The 23,990-nt window shown below is 42.6% G+C and overlaps 1 protein-coding gene across 1 annotated transcript; it reads left to right on the top strand.

The window, feature by feature from the left end:
• Nucleotides 1-9,541: 9,541 nt before the first annotated feature.
• On the top strand, nt 9,542-23,278 carry MIS18A (MIS18 kinetochore protein A). Its single transcript, XM_032631608.1, has 5 exons — nt 9,542-10,021; nt 14,056-14,122; nt 16,359-16,481; nt 19,272-19,368; nt 19,958-23,278. The coding sequence occupies exons 1-5, from the start codon at nt 9,679-9,681 to the stop codon at nt 20,036-20,038; spliced, it is 711 nt and encodes a 236-aa protein (XP_032487499.1). The 5' UTR covers nt 9,542-9,678; the 3' UTR covers nt 20,039-23,278.
• The last annotated feature ends 712 nt before the right edge of the window (nt 23,279-23,990 follow it).

Below are 23,990 nucleotides of genomic sequence, written 5' to 3'. Positions count from 1 at the left end.
TTTCCTGTTTTTAATTATTTTCTTTTCTCTCATACTGATACTTTTAAATTCAAAATCATCACCGTGGAGGTTTAATTAACTTTAACTTTCTTAGCTGCATCTCTTTTTTCCAAAATTTAAAATCCTATTCCCCTAAATAATTATAATTACTCAATATACAATACAATCTCAGAATAATAATATTAATATCAACAACAGGATTACTGAAAACAGTTTTAGATCTCTTTTTGGGGATTGGGGCAGGGTTGTTTTTTGTTTTTTTTTTTTGTGGTATGCGGGCCCCTCACTGCCGTGGCCTCTCCCGTTGCGGAGCACAGGCTCCGGACGCGCAGGCCCAGCGGCCATGGCTCACGGGCCCAACCGCTCCGCGGCATGTGGGATCCTCCCGGACCGGGGCACGAACCCGTGTCCCCTGCATCGGCAGGCGGACTCTCAACCACTGTGCCACCAGGGAAGCCCGGGGCAGGGTTTTTTTTTGCTGTTGCTGTTGTTCTTGGAGTATCTCCTACAAGATATGTATAGTCAACTTCATGTTTTAGTCACTTGAAATTGTTCTTCTGTATGAAGTTATGCTACCACTAAATATATTAAATATTGCAATATTTAGAGATCACTTTAAAATTTTTATTTTGTTTTATAATTATGTAATATTTATAAAATTTTTACCTGATTCCAAAATCAAATATACAAAATAAGGTGTATCTACAGAGCTCTAGCTTCTATTCTTCTCTCTTCCTGTTACTTTCCACCCAAGTAAGCACTTTAGAAAAAACTGTTTTTGGTTTATCCTTCAATTAAAAATAAATAAATAAATATGTATATATATTCATTCTTTCCCTTTCTCCCTTTTTAGATGTGCAGTAGCAAACTACATTTCTTTTTTTTTTTATCTTGCTTTTTTTTCACTTAATTTATCTCTCCATGGCATGTAGAGATACTTTTTCTTTTTTACAGATACATAATGCTGCCCTTGTGTAGCTATATGACAACTTATCCATCCAGTTTCCAGTTGGTGGCTGTTTGGGTTGTTTTCAGTCTTTGTTATTTTAGATAGTGCTGTGATACCTTGGGTTCATGTTTTTATCATACTTTTGTCATCGCATTTTTGGAATCGATTCCTGAAAGTGAGAATTCTGTGTCAAGGGATACATACATATGTAATTGTGTTAGACGTTGACAACTCCTTTCTGTAGAAGTTATAATATCTTGCATTCTCATCAGGTAGGAAACTACCTGTTTTCCCAGACAATAGTCTGGGCAGCTGATTATGTTGTCAAACTTGCGGATTTTATCAAACTGATAGGTGAGCTGTTGGCTTTCAGTGTAGTTTAAAAATCAGGGTGGTGGAGAATCCCTTCACATGTTAAATATTTGCTTTTCTTTAACTGTGACCTTGCTCTCACATTTCTTGTTGCAACACATTTTTGAATAAGAAAGGATATGTTTAAGAAATATTTTTGAAGTCCAGTTATGTCTGAAAATGTCAACAGTACATGGATCGTGATTCAAGTGGGTAATTCCCATGTAAATATTATTTGACCTCTGAACTTTGAACTTTCTAGCTTCTGAAATTGAGTTGCTGATGAGAAGTCTAACACCATTCTGATTCTTGCACCTCTTTTCTCTGTGAAACTTTGGAATCTTTTCTGAAGCTTGGAGTTCTGGTATTTTACAACGCTAAGTCCGGGTGTGAGCTTATTTCATTCTTTGCGCTGGGCAGTTGGTATATCCTTTCTATCTGAAGAGTGATATCTTTTAGCTCTGAGAAATTATATTGTATTATTCCTTTGATTATTTGTTCTCCTTTATTTTATCTTTCCTGTCTGTTTGAACAACCTGTTAGTCAGATGTTGGACCTCTTGGACTGATAGCTTATGCCTCTCATCTTTTTTCCCCACTTTTTAGATTTCTTAGTTATTTTACTATATTTTCTGTGAATTTTCTTCAATGTTATCCTCCAGTCCTTCTACCATGGATGCAACACTGCCTCAAATCTCTTTAAAGATACATAATTTATATCTTTGATACTTAAGGTCTCTCTAGTATTATTCCCGATCCAGGAGTCACAATCTTCACTCTTGGACCAGTCTGTGTTGAGTTTAGGTGTTTGGTATGGGTGTTAAAAACTATTCCCTAATTGAGACCTTCCTCTGGTTATACACAAAAAAAGATGAAAAGCACTAGGGGGACACAAAGGGGTGCTTGGAAAGAAAGCAGGGACTGACTTAAGAATTTTATACTGGAAATATATTCTTCCCTTACATGATATTGTAATTCTCCGGAGTTAGCCCCCTTGAGAGACTATATTTTGAAAACTACAAGGTATTATCAAATGTATGGAGCTGAATTTCAACGATTTGGTGTAGTGGTATGACCACGGTATTTAGGGTCAAGAGTCTGAGGTTCTAGACTGGAATCTGTGTATTAGTCACGACTCTTGGTAGTAAGCGACAGAAACCTGATTCTAACTAGCTTAAACACCAGTGGTTTTTTAACGGGAACACTTTGTGAGGGGTGCCTGCAGAACTGGGGGGGAGTGTGGTGGGAACTGGGATACTGATGTTACTCTTGATCTCCACCTCACACCTTGCTTCTCTCTGACGGTCAGTGTCATGCCAGGCTGTTCCACCTAGCTGGGGACATGGCTGATGACAGTTCTGGGGTCATGAGTCGAGAGGACAGGGTGAGCAGAGGACTCTCCCTCCAAGCTTTGACATGAAAAGTTCCAGGGATGGACTTGGACAGGCTCCAGCTCTGACACCTGCTCACCGAGAGCCAATCTCTGTGGCCAGGAAGGTGGTGGCTGAGACTGGTGAGAGCCCACCTCTGGGATGGGGCAGGAGTCGGGTAAGACCCTCAAGATGGGAAGCCCTACCACAACCATGCTGTTGAGGGGGAAGGGGAAACAGTTTTCCCGAGAAAGGGGAAGAGCGCTGGACATCTAACAGCCCGGATGTCTACCGTTCTCTTCCACCAGCCAGACCCATGACCTCTGAGACAAACCAGATCTCACTCTTCTATTTGTGGATACTTCATGAGGATGAAGTATCTCTGTGATTCTTTTCCAGCTCAAACACATGATTTTGCTGAAAAGTCACAAGTTCTTCTCCTTATTCCTTTTTAACTTGCATGAGAATTAAATATCTCTGTTAAAGACCGGAAAATCGTGATTCCACACATTAACTAGGAGAGGGAAACAGAACTATTTAAAGAACATCCTGCCTCTGAGAAGTTTTCAGAAGGTGAAGCATATTCCTGTAGTTATTGTTTCACCCCTGGAACACGGATATAAATATCTAACCACCCTCTTCCCACAGTGTATTTGATCGCCCTAAGGAGGCTCTGATTGTGGCAGAAGGTCCCTGGGGGCTGACTACGCGGCATGGCTTTCTCTGGGTGCCAGCTAGTCGGGGAGGGCAGTGCAAGTACCATGTGGCTCCCAGACACCTCTCTACCGGTAAGAGCTGGACCAAACACTCTTCAAATGCAGCTGCACCCAGTTCCCTAAATACTAAAGGGGCTAGCTGGCTGACTCGGATGACCTGTAATCACACCTCTTTGTCATTCTTTTTTTTTTTTCTTTTTTCCGTGATCATCTCACAATACACACCTCATTGTCATTCTATGTGTAAGTGTGAGGAAGTGCATGCAATTAACATCTAGTCCCTGATCGTAATCAGACGCCATTAATTTCTGATTTTCCCCAATTGTCAGAGCACTTTTAAAAAGTCAAATTTTCTCCGTCAAAACTGTCAAGGTCTCATGCATTTCTTCTCCCACTTTTCCTGTTCCTCCTTCTCTACCCCAGTTATAGTTTCTTGCTTCACCTCTTTCTCTTTCTCTAATGCTAGCCATAGATATTAAATTAGACTAGCATTTGATTGTTAATTACACCAAGTCTTTTAAACCCAGCCAGAAATGAGGGTTGAATCAGATAGTCCAAGTAACGGGTACGTTGGGCAAGATGGACTGAAGGATAGGGACTTCCCTGGTGGCACAGTGGTTAAGAATCTGCCTGCCAATGCAGGGGACGTGGGTTTGAGCCCTGGTCTGGGAAGATCCCACATGTTGCAGAGCAACTAAGCCTGTGCACCACAGTTACTGAGCCTGCGCTCTAGAGCCCGCGAGCCACAACTACTGAGCCTGCGCACCTAGAGCCCATGCTCTGCAACAACAGAAGCCACCGCAGTGAGGAGCCCACACACACCACAATGAAGAGTAGCCCCCGCTCGCAGCAAAGAGAGAAAGCCCGTGTGCAGCAACGAAGACACAACGCAGCAAATATACAGTATAAATAAATAATTTTTTTTTTTAAAAAGATGGACTGAAGGATAGAATCAAGACAGACCTTATTTTGAATTTTGCTTCCTATTATGCCCTAAGAACTTATTTGGCGAGGATGGACTTCCCGTGCTCCTGGGCAAAGGTGGGCTGTGTGTGGGTTTCCTTCCAGTTGCCCCTCCAGATCCACTCTCTACCTTGATGTGTACGGATCACATCAATATGCTTCGTGCCCTCTGGGTTCCAGTTGGATTTGGGCAATGGGGAGCTCCAGCAGGAAACTGGAGGGAGGGATGAGAACAGGGTCAAGGAATTTCATTTCCAGTCTCCCTCCCTCGGAGGTCAGCTCAGCTGGCTGCATCCCTCGATGGAAGGGTGAGCCTCTCAAGGTGGTCTGCTCTTCCTAACTCTGTTTCCCTCCCTGCATACCTGTGGGTTGAGGGAGGCGTGGTGTCAGTTCCAATGCTATCAACCGTGGTTCCTTCTATCCCTGAGGTTTTCTCCTGCCACACAGTCTCCACCTTTGTTATTTGACACTTTGTAAAGCAACCCTCCCCAAGTTGTTGGAATTTGAGTACTCCCCCACCCTCCCACTTAGGGAGTAAACAATGCTGCAGCCACTTTAGTTGCAGACAGAATCTCAATGATGAAATGACAGCATTCAGTCCAAGATATTAATCAACACTGCAATCCTCACTCCAGCATAAGAATCATCCCCCTCCTCCAGGTAGGATGTGTAAGTGGGCTCCTGCCTCTAGTGGGGGAAGGGCACATGGCTGGCTCTGCTCCTTTTTACACCTCATCTGGCCCCTGCTGATCCCATTCCTAGACTGAAGTGGGGGACAAAGGGGACAGGGCAGTTTCACTTGAACTGGTTCTTTCATAACCTGGTTTTGCACCCTCTGGCCTGGCATGATTAGAACCAGCTCTCTCTCCTGGTCCCTCAGAAACTCCCTGTACCCCACCCCCCAGCTGCACACCCATGAGCGGGGAGTCTCCCCTTGGGCTTTCTGGTTCTCCAGGGGCCCTTTCACACGTGAATGCTCCCTGTTGGAGAATCTTCATCCTTCCAGGTCATCTTCTTGGGCAGAACTTAAAGTTCTAGGTGACCTTCCCACCAGCAAAATTCGTATCTAGTTGACGATCTATCTGGCTAACCTTTTTTTTTTTTTTAAATGTATACATGTTTAATTAATTTAATTTATTTATTTTTGGCTGTGTTGGGTCTTTGTTGTTACACGCAGGCTTTCTCTAGTTGTGGCGAGCGGGTGCTACTCTTTGCTGCGGCGCGCAGGCTTCTCATTGCGGTGGCTTCTCATTGCGGTGGCTTCTCATTGCGGTGGCTTCTCTTGTTGCGGAGCACGGGCTCTAGGCGCGCGGGCTCAGTAGCTGTGGCTCACGGGCTCTAGAGCGCAGGCTCAGTAGTTGTGGCGCACGGGCTTAGTTGCTCCGCGGCATGTGGGATCTTCCCGGACCAGGGCTCGAACCCGTGTCCCCTGCATTGGCAGGCGGATTCCTAACCACTGTGCCACCAGGGAAGTCCCTATCTGGCTCACCTTTGTTGTGTGCCCCCCCACGCCCCCAAAACAACTCAACAGCCGAATTCTCCTGCAGTCCACTGTGTCTGCAAACATCTGGGGACACACAGGCACTGGGAATGGTTCCTTGAAGTCTCCTCTCAGCCAGACTGAAGCAAGTGGGCAGGTACCCTTCACCCTATCTACTGGGGAAGAGGACTGGAGCTTACAACCCAGCCAGTCTCCAAAGAAACGCTCATGAAGTCATCCCTGTCACCACTTACTCCAGTCTCTAATATTCCCCAAATGTGGGAGGAGGTTTAAGGGCAGGAGTGAATTAGCTCTCCAATATCCGCTCTGAACATTCCTCCGGGGCGTGGGGTGGGAGAAGCCATGGGTCTCACACATTCTGGTAAGTCGTCTTTACCTCATCTTGGACTCTCAGTTGGAACCTCAATTTTAACAGGCTGTAACAGACTGTTACACATGCTCTTAATTACTAGTAAAAAGATACAAAACAGTTCAGACTGGCTTCCACAGTAAAGAGAATTTATTGGTTCACATAATTGAAGAAGTCCAGCCATCACGTGCTCCATTTCTCTGTAATTCTCTCAGTTCTGCCCATCTGTGTTTACAAGGTGGCTGCCATACAACATGGGTATGTGCTTCCAGCCAACAAAGAGGATATCTCTTCCCTCAACCACTAAACAAGAGTCTTGAGATTTACTCTGACTGGATAAAATTTGACAACGTAAGTCAAGTTCTTATCCCGAGTCAATTCCTAAAGCCAGGGGAGCACCGTGTGCCGATTGGCTTAAGCCTGGGGCAGGAGCCATTCCTGCTTAGTCACTGTGGGAGAGACGTGGGTTCTCCCCATTCGGTTAAACCTCTGGGGACCCATTCTTGGAATTGGTGGTGGTGATGGGGCTTAGACTCAGCCTTATCCACATCTCCTAGCTGTGTAATTAAGAAGAAGGGTGGTAGGGCTTCCCTGGTGGCGCAGTGGTTGAGAGTCCGCCTGCCGATGCAGGGGACATGGGTGCGTGCCCCGGTCCGGGAGGATCCCACATACCGTGGAGCGGCTGGGCCCGTGAGCCATGGCCGTTGACCCTGCGCGGCCGGAGCCTGTGCTCCGCAACGGGAGAGGCCACAGCAGTGAGAGGCCCGCATACCGCACAAAAAAAAAAAAAAAAAATTACACCCACCCAGTCCAAGGTCATCGTATCCAAGCATCTCTTTTTGTCCCTACATAAAACATGATTTTGTGGGTATCTAAATATTTTATATTCGTAGTACAAACATACTCATGACTTTAAAAGGCGTTTATTTTGCCTTGGGGACGACTTTTCCATTAGACACAAAGCTGAGGGCCTGTGATATTTTTAGGGCCCCATGAAAATGTTTGAATTTTGAAGTCAGCAGGAAACAAATGAACTTTTAGGTCAAAGAAAATATTTTAAAGTATAATATTTGTGTATGTATCTTTATAGCAATACTGTTGTAAACTATTATGATGATGATGATTTATTTTAAAACAATGTTTTTAAAATTTAAATGGAGGAATGGGCCCAGCAAGGCACAAGTTCCTAGGACCGCTGAAAGTCATCAGGCGGCCCTGCTCTGCATTCCTTCCTTACTGGGATATCCCACAGTATTTAATGTTGCCAATAGGAACCCAAAGTCTGAGGCAAAGAGATTATCCCTTGAATTCCAAGGTTATTACCCATTTACTTGTACCAGATATTGTGCTTGAAAACAGCAGTCCTGCGAGGTCAGGCTTGCCTCCACAAAAGAAGCAGAGGAGGGAAGGCAATTCCACGGGTGAAATAAAAGCCTAAAATATCTGAAGAATTTTCTCCCACTTGGAGACTAATGAACATGGGCACAGTTTGCTAGACATAAAGTATTTTCATGCATATTATATCACGATCCCCATAACAACCCCACTGCAGTACTGACCCATGTAAACCATGAAAAATTAGACTCAGGGAAGGCAAGTAGCCTTTCCGGTTTCCTACACGGTTATACCTCCTGAAGGGTTAGGTCAACCCAAGGCTTTTGACTCCAAAGTTTTTGCTTGTTGCTGGTGGCCAGAGGCACTAAAGTTGGAAGCAAATTTTTTGGTAGATAGTTTACCTGACCAAGCAAAGTGGGCAGTGACTTAGGACACACCCAAAGGATTCTAAGAACAGACGTAGGACCTTGGGGGTTCCTTTCTTCCCAGATATGCCGCCAGGTTGTCCATGATGCAGCCGGTCCATTTCTCACCATCCTTTCCTATCCTAACCTGTGGTGCTTTAAAGTCAGAGGCCGGCTTTCAGGGGCAGCTGAGGAAGGCTGTCCTTACCAGACAGAAGGAATGCTCACTTGGTGCAAGGGGCGAGGGGCTCCCAGATCCAGACAGCAGAGGCACTTCCATGCTTTCCAGCGACACCATTGCTGCCCACACCCACCTTTCCAGCTTGTCCTTGCAGTGCTAGCCTGAGTGATCTGGGGCGCTTTCCGGGGTCTCGTTAGAGCAATAACAATGCATAAAAGGAACATGTGACAGGGTGGCTCCCCAACAACCCTTGCTTTCTCCACCTCAAGGAAGTTAGGCAGACAGACTAGAGCAGTGGCAACCAAAAGTGGAGGTGCCCCGACTGACAGCATCTGCATCACCCAGGAGCCTGTTAAGCAAATTCTCAGGCCCACCCTGACCTATAGATGGAGAATCTGTGAAGGGGGTGTGGACGAAGAATGGTGCCTGCCATATGAGTAAACAAAGGATGTTTTGGCTATCAAGCCATCAGCCACTGTAGCAGCCCTGATTTCAATGAGCCCAGACTCTTGCATCTTCCCATATACAAAAAAGCGCTAACTTCATTAACTTGAGTTGTCTGGTTTTCTTTAATTAACAGTGATCATTTGGGACTTCCCTCGTGGTCCAGTGTGTAAGACTCCACGCTCCCAGGGCAAGGGGCCCGGGTTTGATCCCTGGTGAGGGAACCAGATCCCACATGCATGCCGCAACGAAGTGTTCGCATGCCGCAACTTAAGAGTCCGTATGCCACAACTAAAGCCACAACGATGAAGGTCAGTCTCAGGCCACAACTAAAGATCCCACGTGCCGCGTGCTGCAACTAAGACCCGGCACAGCCAAAATAAATAATAAATAAATAAATAAATTTAAAAAGACAACATCATCTGATGTTCCAACTACCTGTTGTTGTTGTTGATTTGTTTGTTTTTCCAAAATCTCCTATGTATCCTGGCTCCTTCCTTACCTCTTTGGAGCAGTCCCTCCCAACTATCTGACAGGCTGCCTCCTGGACTGAAATCCTCAGCAAGTCCACCACATAAAACATAATTCTCAACTTTTAAGTCGTGCATTGTTTTTTCAGTCCAAAGTGGGGCTCAGAAATCTGTGTCCCATCCAGCTCCCAGGTGACTCTCTGGCACGCTAAATTTGAGGGGCTGTAGCCACAGAAACATGGAGGAGGCCGGAGAAAGCAGGACTGCGCCCCAACTCCTCTATCTCTGAGTGGTGTATAGGCGGCATATTCTCTTTCGTAACCATTGCCAAGGTCTCCGTGAGGGGCTGGTAATGTAGTTCGGTGGGACTAACTTTTTCAAAGACGCTTCCCCTCCTATGTAAGAGGCTGCACTCTCTCCCCAGGCAGCCTAGCGAGCGGATCTCGTGCAGCCTCAATTTCCTAAGGCTGGAAAGCGCGACGCAGGCGCAGTGACTCCCCCGCCAGGCCCCGCTCCACCGCGAGCAAGCGCGCTCCCGGGCTGCCTGCCGCCCCTCCTCCCTCACCCTGCACCGCCTCGCCCCGCCTCGCGCATGCGCAACGGCGTTTTTCCCGTGACTCTCCGCGGCGCAGGCAATTTGTAGCTAATGGCGGGTTCTTGGTCTCAGGCTTGTTGCAAAAGATGCTCCTCTACTAGCTGTGCGTGTGGCGACAAGGGCAAGTGGAGCAACTCCTCGCTCTTAGGCAAGCGGCTCTCAGAAGACTCGAGCCGCCACCAGCTGCTGCAGAAGTGGGCGAGCATGTGGAGCTGCGTGAGCGGGGACGCGTCGGAGGCCAGCACGGAAAGGACGCGGCGCGAGGAGGCTGCGGAGCCGGCGGAGGAGGAGGACAGGCCTCTGGTGTTTCTGTGCTCTGGTTGCCGGCGGCCGCTGGGCGACTCGCTGAGCTGGGTGACGAGCCAGGAAGACACCAACTGCATCCTGCTGCGCTGTCAGTTCGGGCGGGGGGGCTTAGGATTTAGGACCGCCTTCTTCCCGGGTGTGCCGCACCTGGGCGGCCCCGGAGGAGGCGGAGGTGTTTCGGGGCCTCCCAGGGTCTTTATTTTTATTTATTTATTTTTAATAAATTTATTTATTTATTTTTGGCCGCGTTGGGTTTTTCGTTGCTGCACGTGGGCTTTCTCTAGTTGGGGCGAGCGGGGGCTACTCTTCGTTGCGGTGCGCGGGCTTCTCATTGCAGTGGCTTCTCTTGTTGCGGAGCACGGGCTGTAGGTGCGCGGTCTTCAGTAATTGTGGCATATGGGTTAGTAGTTGTGGCTTGTGGGCTCCAGAGCGCAGGCTCAGTGGTTGTGGCACACAGGCTTAGTTGCTCCGCGGCACGTGGGATCTTCCCGGACAAGGGCTCGAACCCGAGTCCCCTGCATTGGCAGGCAGATTCTTAACCGCTGCGCCACCAGGGAAGACCCTCCCAGGGTCTTTACAAGCAGAAAAATCTGAGATGGTGAGCTGTCCCAGAAAAAGGGGAGGAGGAGAGTCATCCCTGCACCTTGGACTCACGAGTGACAGGTTCTTTTCTGAGGTTCCCCCATCCCGGAAGAGCAGTGGATGAATCAGTGTCGTCGTGAGCATTACTTAGAAAAAAATGACCAACTAGGTTGTAAGCATTTAGGGTGTAGATATTCTGTGTTACTCCTCATAGAAATTAGCGGGCTGTTAATCAGTAAATAGTATTGTTAATGGTTTAGGACATTAAGCTTTTCAGCTGCCTGCTTCCTTCGGGGGATGTCAGGGTTGATTTCTCAAGTCTTCATAGTTGTATCAGCGGACACCTTTACCGTCTGAAGTGTTAACAACCGTAGAGTTGACAGAACATAATGGTATCAAAAAAATTAAAGGAGACTTGCAATAAAAGCACCAACAATCCTATCAAAATTGCAGAGGAAGGAGGATGTAGTAAACATACAGGTAACTGGTAGAGCCAGTATCTTTTGAAACCTTTATGTTTCCCCAACGTTTCCTGGTTTTGTTGTTTTCATAGTATTTGTATAGGGGAGTGGTTCACATATTTTTTCTGAGTTGGTGTAAAAATGTATGTTCTTTTTGGACTTGTGGTTTTCAAGATGAAATTTATGCTCTGTTTGAATTCTGTAAATATTTTATGGCAGAAATTCACCACTGATTCGTTGACATTTGTGGAATGTTTTCCTTCCTGGGATATATTGGGAAGAAAGGAGGACAGCAGTGTCCACCTGTTAACCTGAAACTTTTTGGAACCTCTTTTCCTTAAGGATGCAATTAACGATAATTGCTGAGTCCCTTTCAGTTGTTAAACAAAAGCCTAAGAACATACATTTCCCATACAATTCATTGAGATTAACCCTTTGCAGCTATTAAAATAAATGGAAAAGGACTTATCCCCCAATGCTGACACTCTCATGTCCCCACAGTTCAACATACTTTATTCTCATTTATACTTCCAGATACTCTCCATGCATGTATGAGCGTGTTTAAATATGTAAATTTTTTGGAATTCCCTAAAGAGGTAAATTTTTCAAAACATACTTGAGATTATATTATTTATACTGTTAAGCATCCTTACTTTTTTATTCTGCACGTATATTCTGAGTATTTTTCCTTATTAGTGTATATAGATATACTTCACGTTTTTAATAGCTGCTTGTTGTATCCCCGCTGAGAGGCAGTATAGATGACAGCCCTCAACTGCATGGGTTTGAATCCTGGCCTGCCACTTACTAGCTGTGTCTTTTTGGGCAAGCTACTTAGTCTCTCTGTGCCTCAGTTTTTTCCTCTGTATAAATGGGGATAATACTTAATGGAGTGATAGGAGGATTAAGTGAGTTGATGGGTGTCATGTGCTCAGAAGACATAGGAAGTGCCACGTAAGTGGTATCTTTGATGGAGATGCTGTTCATCCGCCCAGTCTGCCCCTGTTGACAGAGGTCTGGGTTTTTTCCCAGTGTTGCCACCATTAGAACAACATGTATGTATTTGGGTTGATGTAGATACAGTAGGAGAAGCTCTTCCTTTTAGTAGGTGAGTTTATGTCATTTACATAAATGTCATTGACATTTATTTTTAAGAAATAATATTGATATGTTTGGTGCTAAATCTTTACCATCCTTTCTGTTTTTACGTCTTTTCTCTCCTTTATCACGTGGGCGCTTTTGTTTTATCTATGAAAACACTATTCTGTTATTTAGTTTGTCTGTACCAGTAGTTTTTAAAATTTAAAAAGTATATATAAATATCCTTTTTTATCAGCTTTAGACAAATTGATTTAACACCCTCCCCCCCCTTCCTCCCAGTGAAAGATTAGAAAATGAACGTTGGATTAATTTCCATTCCCCTCCCCGCTCCAATTAGAGTTAGTTTAATTGTTTTTACCTTGTCAAGGTTTATAACATTTACATACTGTTCCGTAGCCATAGCATCGTCATTTAGCTTTAATACAATGTTTCTGTGAACTTATTTCTCAAGTCCAGGACTCTTATTAATAATGAGAAGGCTTATTAATAGCTTTCTCATTCCTGTGTTGTTTATTTGGTTAATCTTCACCAGTGGTTTCCCCATCCCCAAGAAAACTTCGAGTTTGGGTGCTTGAAAATGTCTTTCTGTTGTCTTTATACAGGAATGTCAACTTGGCTGCATGTTCAGTTCTGGTGTCATGCTCTTTGCTTTTTCCAGGCACAGGGAGCAGCTAGTGCAAAGGCCTTGAGGCTAGCGAGGCCGAATGGTAGATTAAAGATAAGATTTAGGGAGGAAGGAAGGGGCCAGAAAATTTAGGGCCTTGTAGGCTGTTCTATGGAATGAGAATCTATTCTAGTGCATGAGTTGTTGTTTAAGCAGGAGAGTGATATGACCCAGTCTTTTCTTTGGAGGATGCACTGAAGAGAAGAATAAGCATGGAAGTGGGCAGGTCAGTGAGGAGCTAGTGCAGCCGTCCAGGCAGAGGAGGTGGAGGTGGTTTGGGGGCTGGAGTGAGGGTTGTGAGGTAGAATTGACGGGATTTATCTGTGGAGTGTCAGTGCGCGGAGAAGTGTAAGGAGACAGTGAATCAGGGGTGATGCTGGTTTCTGATTTGAGCGATGGGTAGATGGAAGTGGAATTTACTGAGTTAAGGTAGACTTGTAGAGGAGGTGAAATCAAGAGTCTGTTCTGGCCATTGTAGGTCTGATGTCCTTTCTTCATGTCCCTCTGCTCCCGATTCCCCACCTTTAGTGTTCTGAACTTGGGAAACGGGAATGTTTCCTGCTGCTTCTAGGGTTTAGCTGTGACCCCTATCCAGGTTGTGGTCTAAAAGGTTTTTGGCTGAGCTCCTGAGGACCCTCTCAGTTACTTCTAGAGAAACGAGCTCTGCGTGTGAGATCTGGAGATGTACGCACAGGCTTTTATCCTATTCCTTGGGTTGATCCCAGTTTTACTGTGTCTGGTGGGTATTCTTGATAATCCGTGATTTGAGGTTATATTTGTCCCAAATTTTACTGTCAGTTGAATTTTTTCTTCCTAATTTTATTCACTTTGTTAATTTCAGTGTTTTCTGGGAATGGAAGGAAATAACTCTTATTCTGCTATCTTTTTTCCAGAAGACCCTGTACATTTAGTTTTAAACTACCCCGTGTGTGTGACTTTTGAGCCTTTATTTTTATTTTATTTTTTATTTATTTTATTTTTTTATTATTATTTTTTTTTGCGGTACATGGGCCTCACCGCTGTGGCCTCTCCCGTTGCGGAGCACAGGCTCCGGACGCGCAGGCCCAGCAGCCATGGCCCACGGGCCCAGCCGCTCCACGGAATGTGGGATCTTCCCGGACTGGGGCACGAACCCACGTCCCCTGCATCGGCAGGTGGACTCCCAACCACTACGCCACCAGGGAAGCCCAAGCCTTTGTTTTTTTCTGGCCTTCTGGGTTCTAAAATAAAAGTTGAATTAGAAGTTCTCTCAATGTCTGCATGTGTATTGTAACAAACTGCATTGATAAATTACTGTTACTTTCTTCTTTCTAGGTGTTTCCTGTAATGTTTCTGTGGATAAGGAACAGATACTATCCAAACGTAAAAATGAAAATGGTTGGTGAGTAAGGCTATATCTATGTGAATATGTACATTAGAGAAAATGTTTATTTTTCAAATAAAAGTCTTTAAGGAGACCATCAGCAGTAAGATTTGGGATAAAACTTTTTTCATGGTAATCAGTATAAAATCAGTCATTCTAATATACCAATTCTTGAGTGCTGGTGGTCTCCTTTAGACATGAGATGGAAGAGTTTCTAAACCTCTCGGGGCACACTCTGACACTCGCTTTTTGGGTGTTGGCGCTTGTTGTGAAGAAAATCGAAAATAAAAATAGAAAAGGAAAATATCTGTATCATGGAATCTCCAAGCCAAAGGATGCTTTAGATGAATGCTCCCTACCCTTTTCACGTCGTGGTACCCATAGAAAATGCTAACGTCATGCATACACACGTATACGGCCTATTGAGGTAAACAGACAGGGCTGGAGAAACAGCAGCATGGGGCCTCCAGCACTGGCAGGCCCTGTGCTGCCACTGCAGTGGTTGAAGTGGTCAGAATCTTGCTATACCTGCCACGCATCTGCTGCAAGTGGCGTCCTCAGCAAACTGAATGGGAAGCTCTGCCTTCTAGTATGGTTGCCCGAAACGTGTCGTACTGGTGTATATGAATAAGTGGTACACAAGCAGTTAAACAGAAATTAATGATCATATGTATTTTTATTTTAAAATGTTGGCTTTTAATTTTAGTAACGTTAGATTGTCCCATTCAAATGAAGTTTATTTTAATTTAAAAAATGACTCTATTTAAGGAGAATTAAATTCACAATAGGACAGGTAGTATGTGGATATAACAAAAATTGTACTGTTGGCATGCTGGTGATTAAAATTTGGAAAACCCAGCCTTAGATCGTTTCTTACTTTGTAGATGAAGAAAGCAAGGCCTGAGGAGGTTACAGCTTCACTCAGGACGCAGGACTAATTAGTAAGGGCGGGGATGATGCTTTGTTATTTCTCTTTGTTTCCTGCAGAGTGTACTCTACTTCCCAGCTCTAGTCATTTTGACGTCAGCTTTACCATTTTTGCCATATCCGTGTAACAGCTGTGCTATCATGTACTTAATATTTTTCATTAAATTGACTCCTAATTTTTATTTACATTTATTTAAAAAGGAATCTTTATGTTACTGCCATAAATGTGTCATTTGTTGTAACTGGAAAGTAGCTGTGAAGATAATTACACTGAAAACACATGTTATTAAATTCTAGCTGAGATAGTATTGCCTGGCTGGTTCTGAGCCTGAGGTCTGTTCTCCTACTGTTAAAAGATTTCCAACTGTGAGATGCAGGTTAAAGACATTCTAGCACCAGACTGAGACTTTCTTCTCTTTATATATAATCAGGATTGTTAGAGAATTGAAAAGGGAGTTGACTCTCACTCTGAACCAGTGTTTCTAAGTCCTGTTTACTTGTATCACCTGAACCCATCCTTTATGCCAAACTGTGGCCCATGGGCCAAGCACCGGTTTGTTTGTTTTTATTTTTAAGATTTTTTTTTTTGATGTGGACCATTTTTAAAGTCCTTGTTGAATTTGTTACAATATTGCTTCTGTTTTATGTTTTGGCTTTCTGGCCCCGAGGCATGTGGGATCTTAGTTCCCCCACCAGGGATCAAACCCGCACCCCCTGCACTGGAAGGCAAAGTCTCAACCACTGGACCTCCAGGGAAGCCCCAAGCACCTGTTTTTGTAAATACATTGTTATTGGAACACAGATCAGTTATGTATTATCTGTGGCAGCTTCTGTGCTAACAGTGGTAGAGGCAAGTAGTTGCAACAGACACCGTATGGCCTGAGAGCCTAAAATATTTGTTCTCTGGATCATTACAGAAAAAAATTTGCCTATCCCTTCCGCGGAATGTTAATGATCCTTGGTGGACAGTATAACATTAAAAGGACATGTAGAATCTTTTTGTCTTATTTCAAAATTTTAGTTAATTTTTCTTAATACTGAACTGAGGCATTTGCATTCTAGGAAAACACTACCTTAGTACACCCTCTTCTTGTCACTTTTGTACATGCCCTTTGTCACTGGATACTTAAGGCAATGCCGCCTGGAGGCGACTGTCTAAATTTATGATGTAAGCATCTTACTATCATTTTTTTCCTTTTTTTGTACATATGACTTAGTAGGGTCAGAATAACATACTTAGCAACTTCAATGTTTAGGTGTTTATGGATCTCAACAGTGGGATTTTTGTTATGACCAGTTGCTAAAGCAGTGGCATTTCTCGTTGCAGCATCCTGGAGACTTTGTACTGCGCAGGGTGTTCACTCAACCTCGGCTACATATACAGGTGCACACCCAAGAATCTAGACTACAAGAGGGACTTGTTCTGTCTCAGTGTTGAAGCCATTGAAAGGTAAGTTTGATGTATAAATGAATAGCTCATAAATGAATTCTCAGAAACTTGCTTCCAGAGAAATTGGTATGAAAACATCGAAACTAAATCAACACTGGTTAAAATATATTTTTAAGTAACTTCTGACAGTAAAGCTAGTGATTTTTTTTTTTTTTTTTTTTTTTTGCGGTACGCGGGCCTCTCACCGTTGTGGCCTCTCCCGTTGTGGAGCACAGGCTCTGGATGCGCAGGCTCAGCGGCCATGGCTCACGGGCCCAGCCGCTCCGTGGCATGTGGGATCTTCCCGGGCCGGGACACGAACCCGTGTCCCCTGCATCGGCAGGCGGACTCTCAACCACTGCGCCACCAGGGAAGCCCCGCTAGTGATTTTTTGTTTGGACCCGATTTATTTGCTATTGGAAAAATCTGTCATTCTAAATTGTAGGAGAAAACACTGAGCACATTTTTCAGAGTAAAAATATGTTGTTTTTCTTAACAATCGAATTTAGTTTAATAGGATTTTTTTTTAAAAGCCATTGTGTGGATCAATATATTTTGTCCATTTTGTTTTTCCCTCTAGTTTTTAGTCTCCTAGAATATCATAAAGAAATAGGACAGAAATGGTCAGGAAAGAAGTCCCTTTGGTGTTCTGGAAAAGTAGAAATACACAGTCCAACTATTTCCTTGAGGGTGGTAAATAATTGTCTGCTTGTTTTGAGAGATGCAAGGAAGTACCTGCATTTTTCAAGACTTAAAAAGTGTGAGGAGACTAGGTGAATTAGGGTCTGATGACAGATATCTTAATGGCCCTCTAATTCACTAGCCTTTTAAAACAGGAAGCAATTAATCAGTTGACCCCAGTGTATTTTCACTTATCCTGGAAAAGATGTAACCCTTAAGATTTTAAAGATGCCTAGGAAACCTTAAGTGTCAGGAAAGGAGAACAATTTAAGAAGAAAAAAACAATGCCTACACTTTCATTACTGGAGGTATTTCGTCACTCCGGTTGAATTTCTTAGAGTTTCTCTTTAAAGAATTTAAAACAGTATTCTTCTTCTTATAATTATAATTTTTCATTTAATTATTCTTTGATGACTGCAGTTTTGCCACCTTCTTTGAAACTAGACAGGTTTAGGTCAAAATTATAAAATCTGCAAACTTTTTATATTCCTTACACAAGAGAATAGTATAGCAAGCACTGCTCATTGATGTAAAGCATGTAGGCCTGCCTAGAGAGGGATCAGATCTGTTTTGGTGTTAAATAGAAGACCCAGGCCCAAACAACTGCTCCCTTAATCTCCATGAGAACTTTACTAAGATTTGTGAAAATTATGTGGGGGAGAGTACAGGTATAAACAACGTGAAGTACGGTTGGTACGAAACTTTAAAAGTGATGCATATCGGGGCTTCCCTGGTGGCGCAGTGGTTGAGAGTCTGCCTGCCGATGCAGGGGACGTGGGTTCGTGCCCCGGTCCGGGAAGATCCCATATGCCACGGAGCGGCTAGGCCCGTGAGCCATGGCCGCTGAGCCTGCGTGTCCGGAGCCTGTGCTCCAAAACGGGAGTAGGCCACGACAGTGAGAGGCCCGAGTACCGCAAAAAAAAAAAAAAAAAAAGTGATGCATATCTGTATAAAAGAAAATGTGTGGAAGATTTCTCCATAGAGGGTCATAGTATTGAAGCTGTTTTTTCCTGAGCAGTTGAATACCTCTTGGGGCATAATTTTAATGACAAGGAACCTGGTTTGTTTTAGAAGTGGATGCCCTCTGTAATGTTTATTTACAGTGTTATAAATTACTCAATACCGTTTAATTTTTTCCCCCCATCTCATTTTTCTTTTCTAAACAGGATATTAATTGCCTTCTGCAATTTTGCCTCCCATGTCATTTTTCAGAAATTTAATCAATTTAATCTTGGGTTTCCAAGAGAAGACTGTTCTTATTTGACAAAAGAAGTGACATATTGAAGTCGTTAACATGTAATGAAAGACTTCTACTAAAGAAATGCAAAAGAATCAAGTTTCTTTTTTTGAGAATACCAGCACCTCCTTCCCTACTGTTTAGATTTATTTGTTACCAAAGCTGGGCCTCTTTTCCTTCCATTACCAGGCCAATTTTTCTGTTCTTTGTATTTTCTAAACCACAGCATCTCATCACCCCAGAGAGTGGAGCAAAACATAAGTTACAGGATAACTGTTGAAGTTGCCCAAATCTAGGTAATCAAGAGTTGACTACACAAATTATATACTAAAAGTCAAACTTGAAAATGCACACGTTCCTGAGAAGTTACATTAAAAAAAAAAAAAAAGTGATATAAAGCAGTGGCTTCTTCAGGATCTTTTAAAACTTTAAAATAGAATTTTGAACCATGAGTGGTAATGTTTTGCCACCCAACTTACTACAGAGCAAGTTGATTTCCAGTAACAAAATACTTATAATATTGGGAAATATGTAGGGCTCTCGGACAAAGCTGTTATGGAGAAAAACATGATTTCATGTAGTTCAGCTTCCTATGTAGGTTGCTGTTAACAAAAGTAGTTGTTTTATGTGTTTACTTGGTACTAATATATAGTTTGATATACATATTCAAGTTTTAATATCATTATTTTTTGTATTTACTTACTTACTTATGGCTGTGCTGTGCTGCATGTGGGATCATAGTTCCCCGACCAGGGATCGAACCTGTGTCCCCTACAGTGGAAGCGCAGAGCCCTAACCATTGGACCACCAGGGAATTCCCTTAATATTATTCATGTAAATTTTATATTTACTCCCTTTTCATGTTTTAACTCTGTACTGTTATTATACTTCAGTTATGTTCTAGGGTCCTCTGAAAAGCAAATTGTGTCAGAAGATAAAGAGCTTTTTAACCTTGAAAGCCGAGTTGAAATAGAAAAATCTCTGAAGCAGGTAATCTTGTTCTGCACTTTTTGTATCTCTGTATGAACAGCTTCCAGTCAGTGATCAAGTGCTCCTCCGTGAATAATCCTTAATGTGTTTTCTGTTTTGACCTTAGCACTTTCGTGGGAAGAGAGTGCTTATTTTATTTTATTCTTACTTATTTATTTCAGTTGTTAGTAAACTTGATTTTGGGGGGGAGCCAAACTACAAATTAAGCTAAAGCTATATCAAAAAAATAATAAAGAAGACATTTCATACTAAAATCAAAGCAGTATATATTCTAAAACTATTAAAATAGAAATATATCTTCTTAAATCAATATTTCACGGTAAAAATAGCCTTGTTTTTGAATGTTAACATCCTCTCACAGATAGGCAAGATAGTGATGAACGTATAAAAAAGCTACAGATTAGAGGTTGAGAACTACTGTTAATAAACTTATGTCTTATTTAAATGGAATTCTGTTAAATACTTAATATCTGTGTGTAATGCATAACATGATAAGAAATTGTATTAATGATGAATATTTTAATCATATTTAACCATGTATGATTTTAATCATGTATTTTTTTTTAATATTCTTATTTCAATTCAATAGATGGAAGATGTTTTGACAGCATTGCAAACAAAGCTTTGGGAGGTTGAATCAAAATTGCCCTTTACCAGCTGCAAAAGCTGAAATCTGTTCCAAGTCTCCCGTTCTGGAGTCCTTCGCTGTTTTGGAGTCCTTCGTTGTTTCATATGTAGCAATTCTTGTTATAATTTACTTCACTTAGAACTGAAAGAATTCAAAATGGTCATGTACTTTACATTCTCTTGAACTGATCAACTGATCAAATGAGAAGAATTGTAGAATTACTTTTCCAGCTATATTTGATGGTAAAAAGATGATTGTTTCCTAAATTCCAACTTTAAAGTCATGATACTTCCAGGAAGTGAAATTTAGTAGTTTTTATTTTGATAAACCGCCATCATTTTCTGAACGGTTTTCTCCTCAGTACCAAATTCGTTATTCTTTATTTCTTATTTTTTTTAAACTTTATTTCACCTTTAATACTTTGAACAATATTTAATATTGAGTGGTAAGAAAATCTTAGAAGTTTTCCCACCCACTGTGTGGTTGAATCTCCTCTGAAAACTAATGCGTACAGCTCTGTGGAGAAACTGGTCAGTTGAGTTATTTGTCAGAACTATTCAAAACCTTGCACAAGAGCAGAATAGCATGTATTCTAGTGGCGGTAGAATTCCACTTGATCCTGTTTATTTACTACTATATGCCAAAAAAACCTGGCAGAATATTTACCAAAAAGAGTAGTAATCATTTCTGAGGGTGGGGTTCTGGGGAAGTTTTCCGTTTTCCAGTTTTCTATAATGTAAGACTTAGAGTAAGCACATGTTATTTTTATAATGAGGGAGAAAATAAAGATTAAAACAAAGTGCTTTACAGTTGATTTTTCCAAAACAGTTATTTACCTGAGCTCAGAAATCCTGGCGTCATGAACTCTACACATTTACCGGGCATGGCAGTGTGAGGGTCCAGCTTAGGACCGTCAAGGTAACCCCATGTTTCCCCAGGCCATCTCTGCTTTTGAGTGGACATGAGGCCACATAATGTTAGTACTCAGCATGTTTGAGAACTTCCCTGATTATGTCTGAGGAGACTTAAAGTCGTCAAATAAAAGTTCCCAAGTCAAATTGACTCGATCGTTGATCATTCACAATTATTGAGTTCTTTTTTGATGTATCTGTCAGCAGCCTCTAACAATTTGAAATTAGGGAGCCGTCCAGGTCTCTTCTCAACATCTGCTGGCAACAAAACAGTCATCCTGCCTCAGTAAGCTTGAGGAAGTCCCAGGGGCCTGTCCTTTTAGGTGCTTTGGTGGCACTTGCGTGGAAGTTCATTTAGAACAGATGGGAGGGTATTTTAACAGCGAGATTCAGCTAACTTTCTGGTTGCACGGGTAACAGAATTCTCCAACAGTCACTTTCAGGGCCATTCCAAAGAGGTAGGCAGTTTGGCTCCCTAATTCCTTTTACCCTGTTCATTCTGGGGCAGAATTTCTAGCTAATCCATACATCTTGAAAACTACCCATTTCACCAATAAAGAGTAATTTCTAATATCCACAGTGCTAACCAAGCCTCTGTTGTGGTTTGGGAAGTAAACAGCCCAAGTGCCTTTGGTGGCTTCTCCAAGTGTGGGCCTTTCATTAGTGTTTCCCTGCAAATTCGCCACCCCTGGAAATTTATCTCCAGTTAGGGTCCTTCAGATGAAGTTAACTACCCGTCCCTGGGGTGTAGGTGGAGAGCTCGCACACATTCGTATCACGTGGTCTTTGCTGAAGTATCTAAAAGCAAATCCCAGGAAATATATATATTTATATATATAATATATATTTATAAAATATATATCTCCTTGTAAGGCGCAGTCCGTATCTGGCTTCCGCCTGTGATGTCACTGAAGGGATGGCCTTGCCATCACCATGGGAGAGAGAGCTCTGAGGCTCCCACACTGCTTACTCGAGCGGTCCACGTGGGACTGCTTCATCCTCCCTGTGTGCTGCTCTGTGGCACTTAGGAGGAGACGGGCCTTTCCCACACTCCGGGCCAGCCTCTCCTGAGGCCACCTGTTCCCCGAAGGCTGGTGGCCTGGCTTTTCTGGCTTTGCATGATGTCTCATCAGAATGCTATTTTTCTTTTTTAAACTTGCCTTAATATAGCCACATACTAAAACCTACGACCTGAGGAACGAGTTCTTGTTTCTGTTCCTTATCACTGAATAATGCTGTGCGCTGTTGTTTCTGGTTACTAAGCCCTGGCAAAGCACTGCCCCTGAGCAGGAGTAAGAGTCCTGAAGCTAGACGTGGACATTCCAGTGCAAACTGCACAGGACTCAACAAAGAGGCTTCAGATAGGATCTACCCGGAAGTTGTTTCTTCGGCCATCTCTGTGAAAGGTCACTACCCAGTCCTTTAGGGAGTAGCTGTGGAGGCTAGTATCAGGAGCCTGTTACGTGACATTTACAGATCGTTGTAAATGCGTGTGTGTAGAACATTGTACATGGTTTTCATCCCAGTGTGTGGGTTCTGCTGTCCTCAGCAAGCTATCCTGTTATGTTCATAAACTTCCAAGCTGAAGCGCTTGCTCTGGGGGTTGCTTGTGTAGGATTGATACCTGAATGGAGTGCGTCCTCCCTGGTGATTCTGGTCAGGCTTCTGGAATTTAAAATGGGCAAAACCAGGAGAGTGCCTCCTTGCAGAGATGGGTCTGGGTGTTCAGTAGGAACTTCTTGAGAGAAGGGCCCCTGATGAGCGATGTGATGAGATTTTGAGGGAAATCTCGGGGGTAGCAGAAATCCTGGGCTGCAGTCCCCCCTTTAATTGCTTTATTAGCCATGTGACCTTGGGCAAATCATTTAGTCATTTTGAGCCTGTTTCCTCTTCTGTAAAATGAAGTATAATAACCTGCTTCCCTTGCATCAGATAAATTAGACAATGCTTATGATGGTACTTTGAAAGCTGTAAAGCATCCAAAAACAAGTGACAAAGATTTAGCCTTGTTTAAATAGGGTGGATCTGGTTTAGTCTTCCAGCCAGTCTACCCATAAGATTGTATGGATGTAAAAGAAAAAAATCTGAAACACCATATTAAAATATAATATGTGTGTATATATATATGTATATATATACATATATATATATATATACATATACATGGGATTTAGTTCTTTCTCTGATTACAAATACATGAACATTGTAGAAAAATTGAAAAGTAGAACAGTAGTACAAAGAACAAAATAAAACCCACACGCCATCTCACAACTAGAATAATTATTCACTTTTTGGAGTATATCCTTGTTTTATATGCAAATTTGGAATTGTTCTTGTCATATTGTTTTTAATAAAAATATTTTAAACATTTCTGCATCATTAAACATTCCTTTATAACCTGATTTTTAACGACTACCTAGGAGGAAACATCTACTTTAAAACCTGTTTAAAAGTGATCCTATGGTATGAAATTCACACTGTTTAGTGGCTTAACAATTGAGTTTACTTGTCAAATAAGAGAGGAGGCATGAAAGAAATCTTCAGCCAGTCACCTCTTTGTCTAACACCAGGGTGTGTAGGAGCTGAGAGCCAGTGGTTAAAATTTCAGGAATTTGTGAGCCAGTTGTTCAATCCTTGGTAGCTTCAAATTGGCCACGGTTAGGAATATTTACACCAGAGAACTTTGCAAGTGCTAAAAAAGTCAGGATTTCTTCCCCCCAAAGAGCTGGTTTCCCAGCACATTACTGTATATTTTGAACCTCCCTCTATACTGTTTGACTTGAAGTTTGAGAAAATGACTTCTCTCTTCAACACCCAGAAGACCAAGTCCTAAGATCTTTTCATTAAATAAATCTAAAGTGAAATGCTGTATCTTTAGACCTCAGTGATTCAGTAGTCACAGTCTTGACCTCTTCTGAGGAAAAAGTAAAAAACCTGAAAGCAAATGACTTAAGATTTTATATAGTCAATGTTGCACACATTTTTTTGTTCTTCCTGAATAAGATAAATTACTGGGCAGTTGCTTGCCTGGGAACATGCAGAGAAAGTTCGTTTGCCATCACTTTTGAACTGAGGGAAGATAA

Source organism: Phocoena sinus, chromosome 4 (assembly GCF_008692025.1).
Source record: "Phocoena sinus isolate mPhoSin1 chromosome 4, mPhoSin1.pri, whole genome shotgun sequence".
In the NCBI taxonomy this organism is placed as follows: Eukaryota; Metazoa; Chordata; class Mammalia; order Artiodactyla; family Phocoenidae; genus Phocoena; species Phocoena sinus.
This window is presented reverse-complemented; position numbering and strand designations above follow the sequence as displayed.

Excerpts from the sequence above, each read along its gene's own strand:
- MIS18A (XM_032631608.1), top strand. The coding sequence starts at position 9,679 with ATGGCGGGTTCTTGGTCTCAGGCTTGTTGCAAAAGATGCTCCTCTACT. Across the intron at positions 14,123-16,358 it reads CGTAAAAATGAAAATGGTTG|CATCCTGGAGACTTTGTACT; the intron begins GTGAGTAAGGCT and ends TTCTCGTTGCAG. Across the intron at positions 19,369-19,957 it reads TAGAAAAATCTCTGAAGCAG|ATGGAAGATGTTTTGACAGC; the intron begins GTAATCTTGTTC and ends TCAATTCAATAG.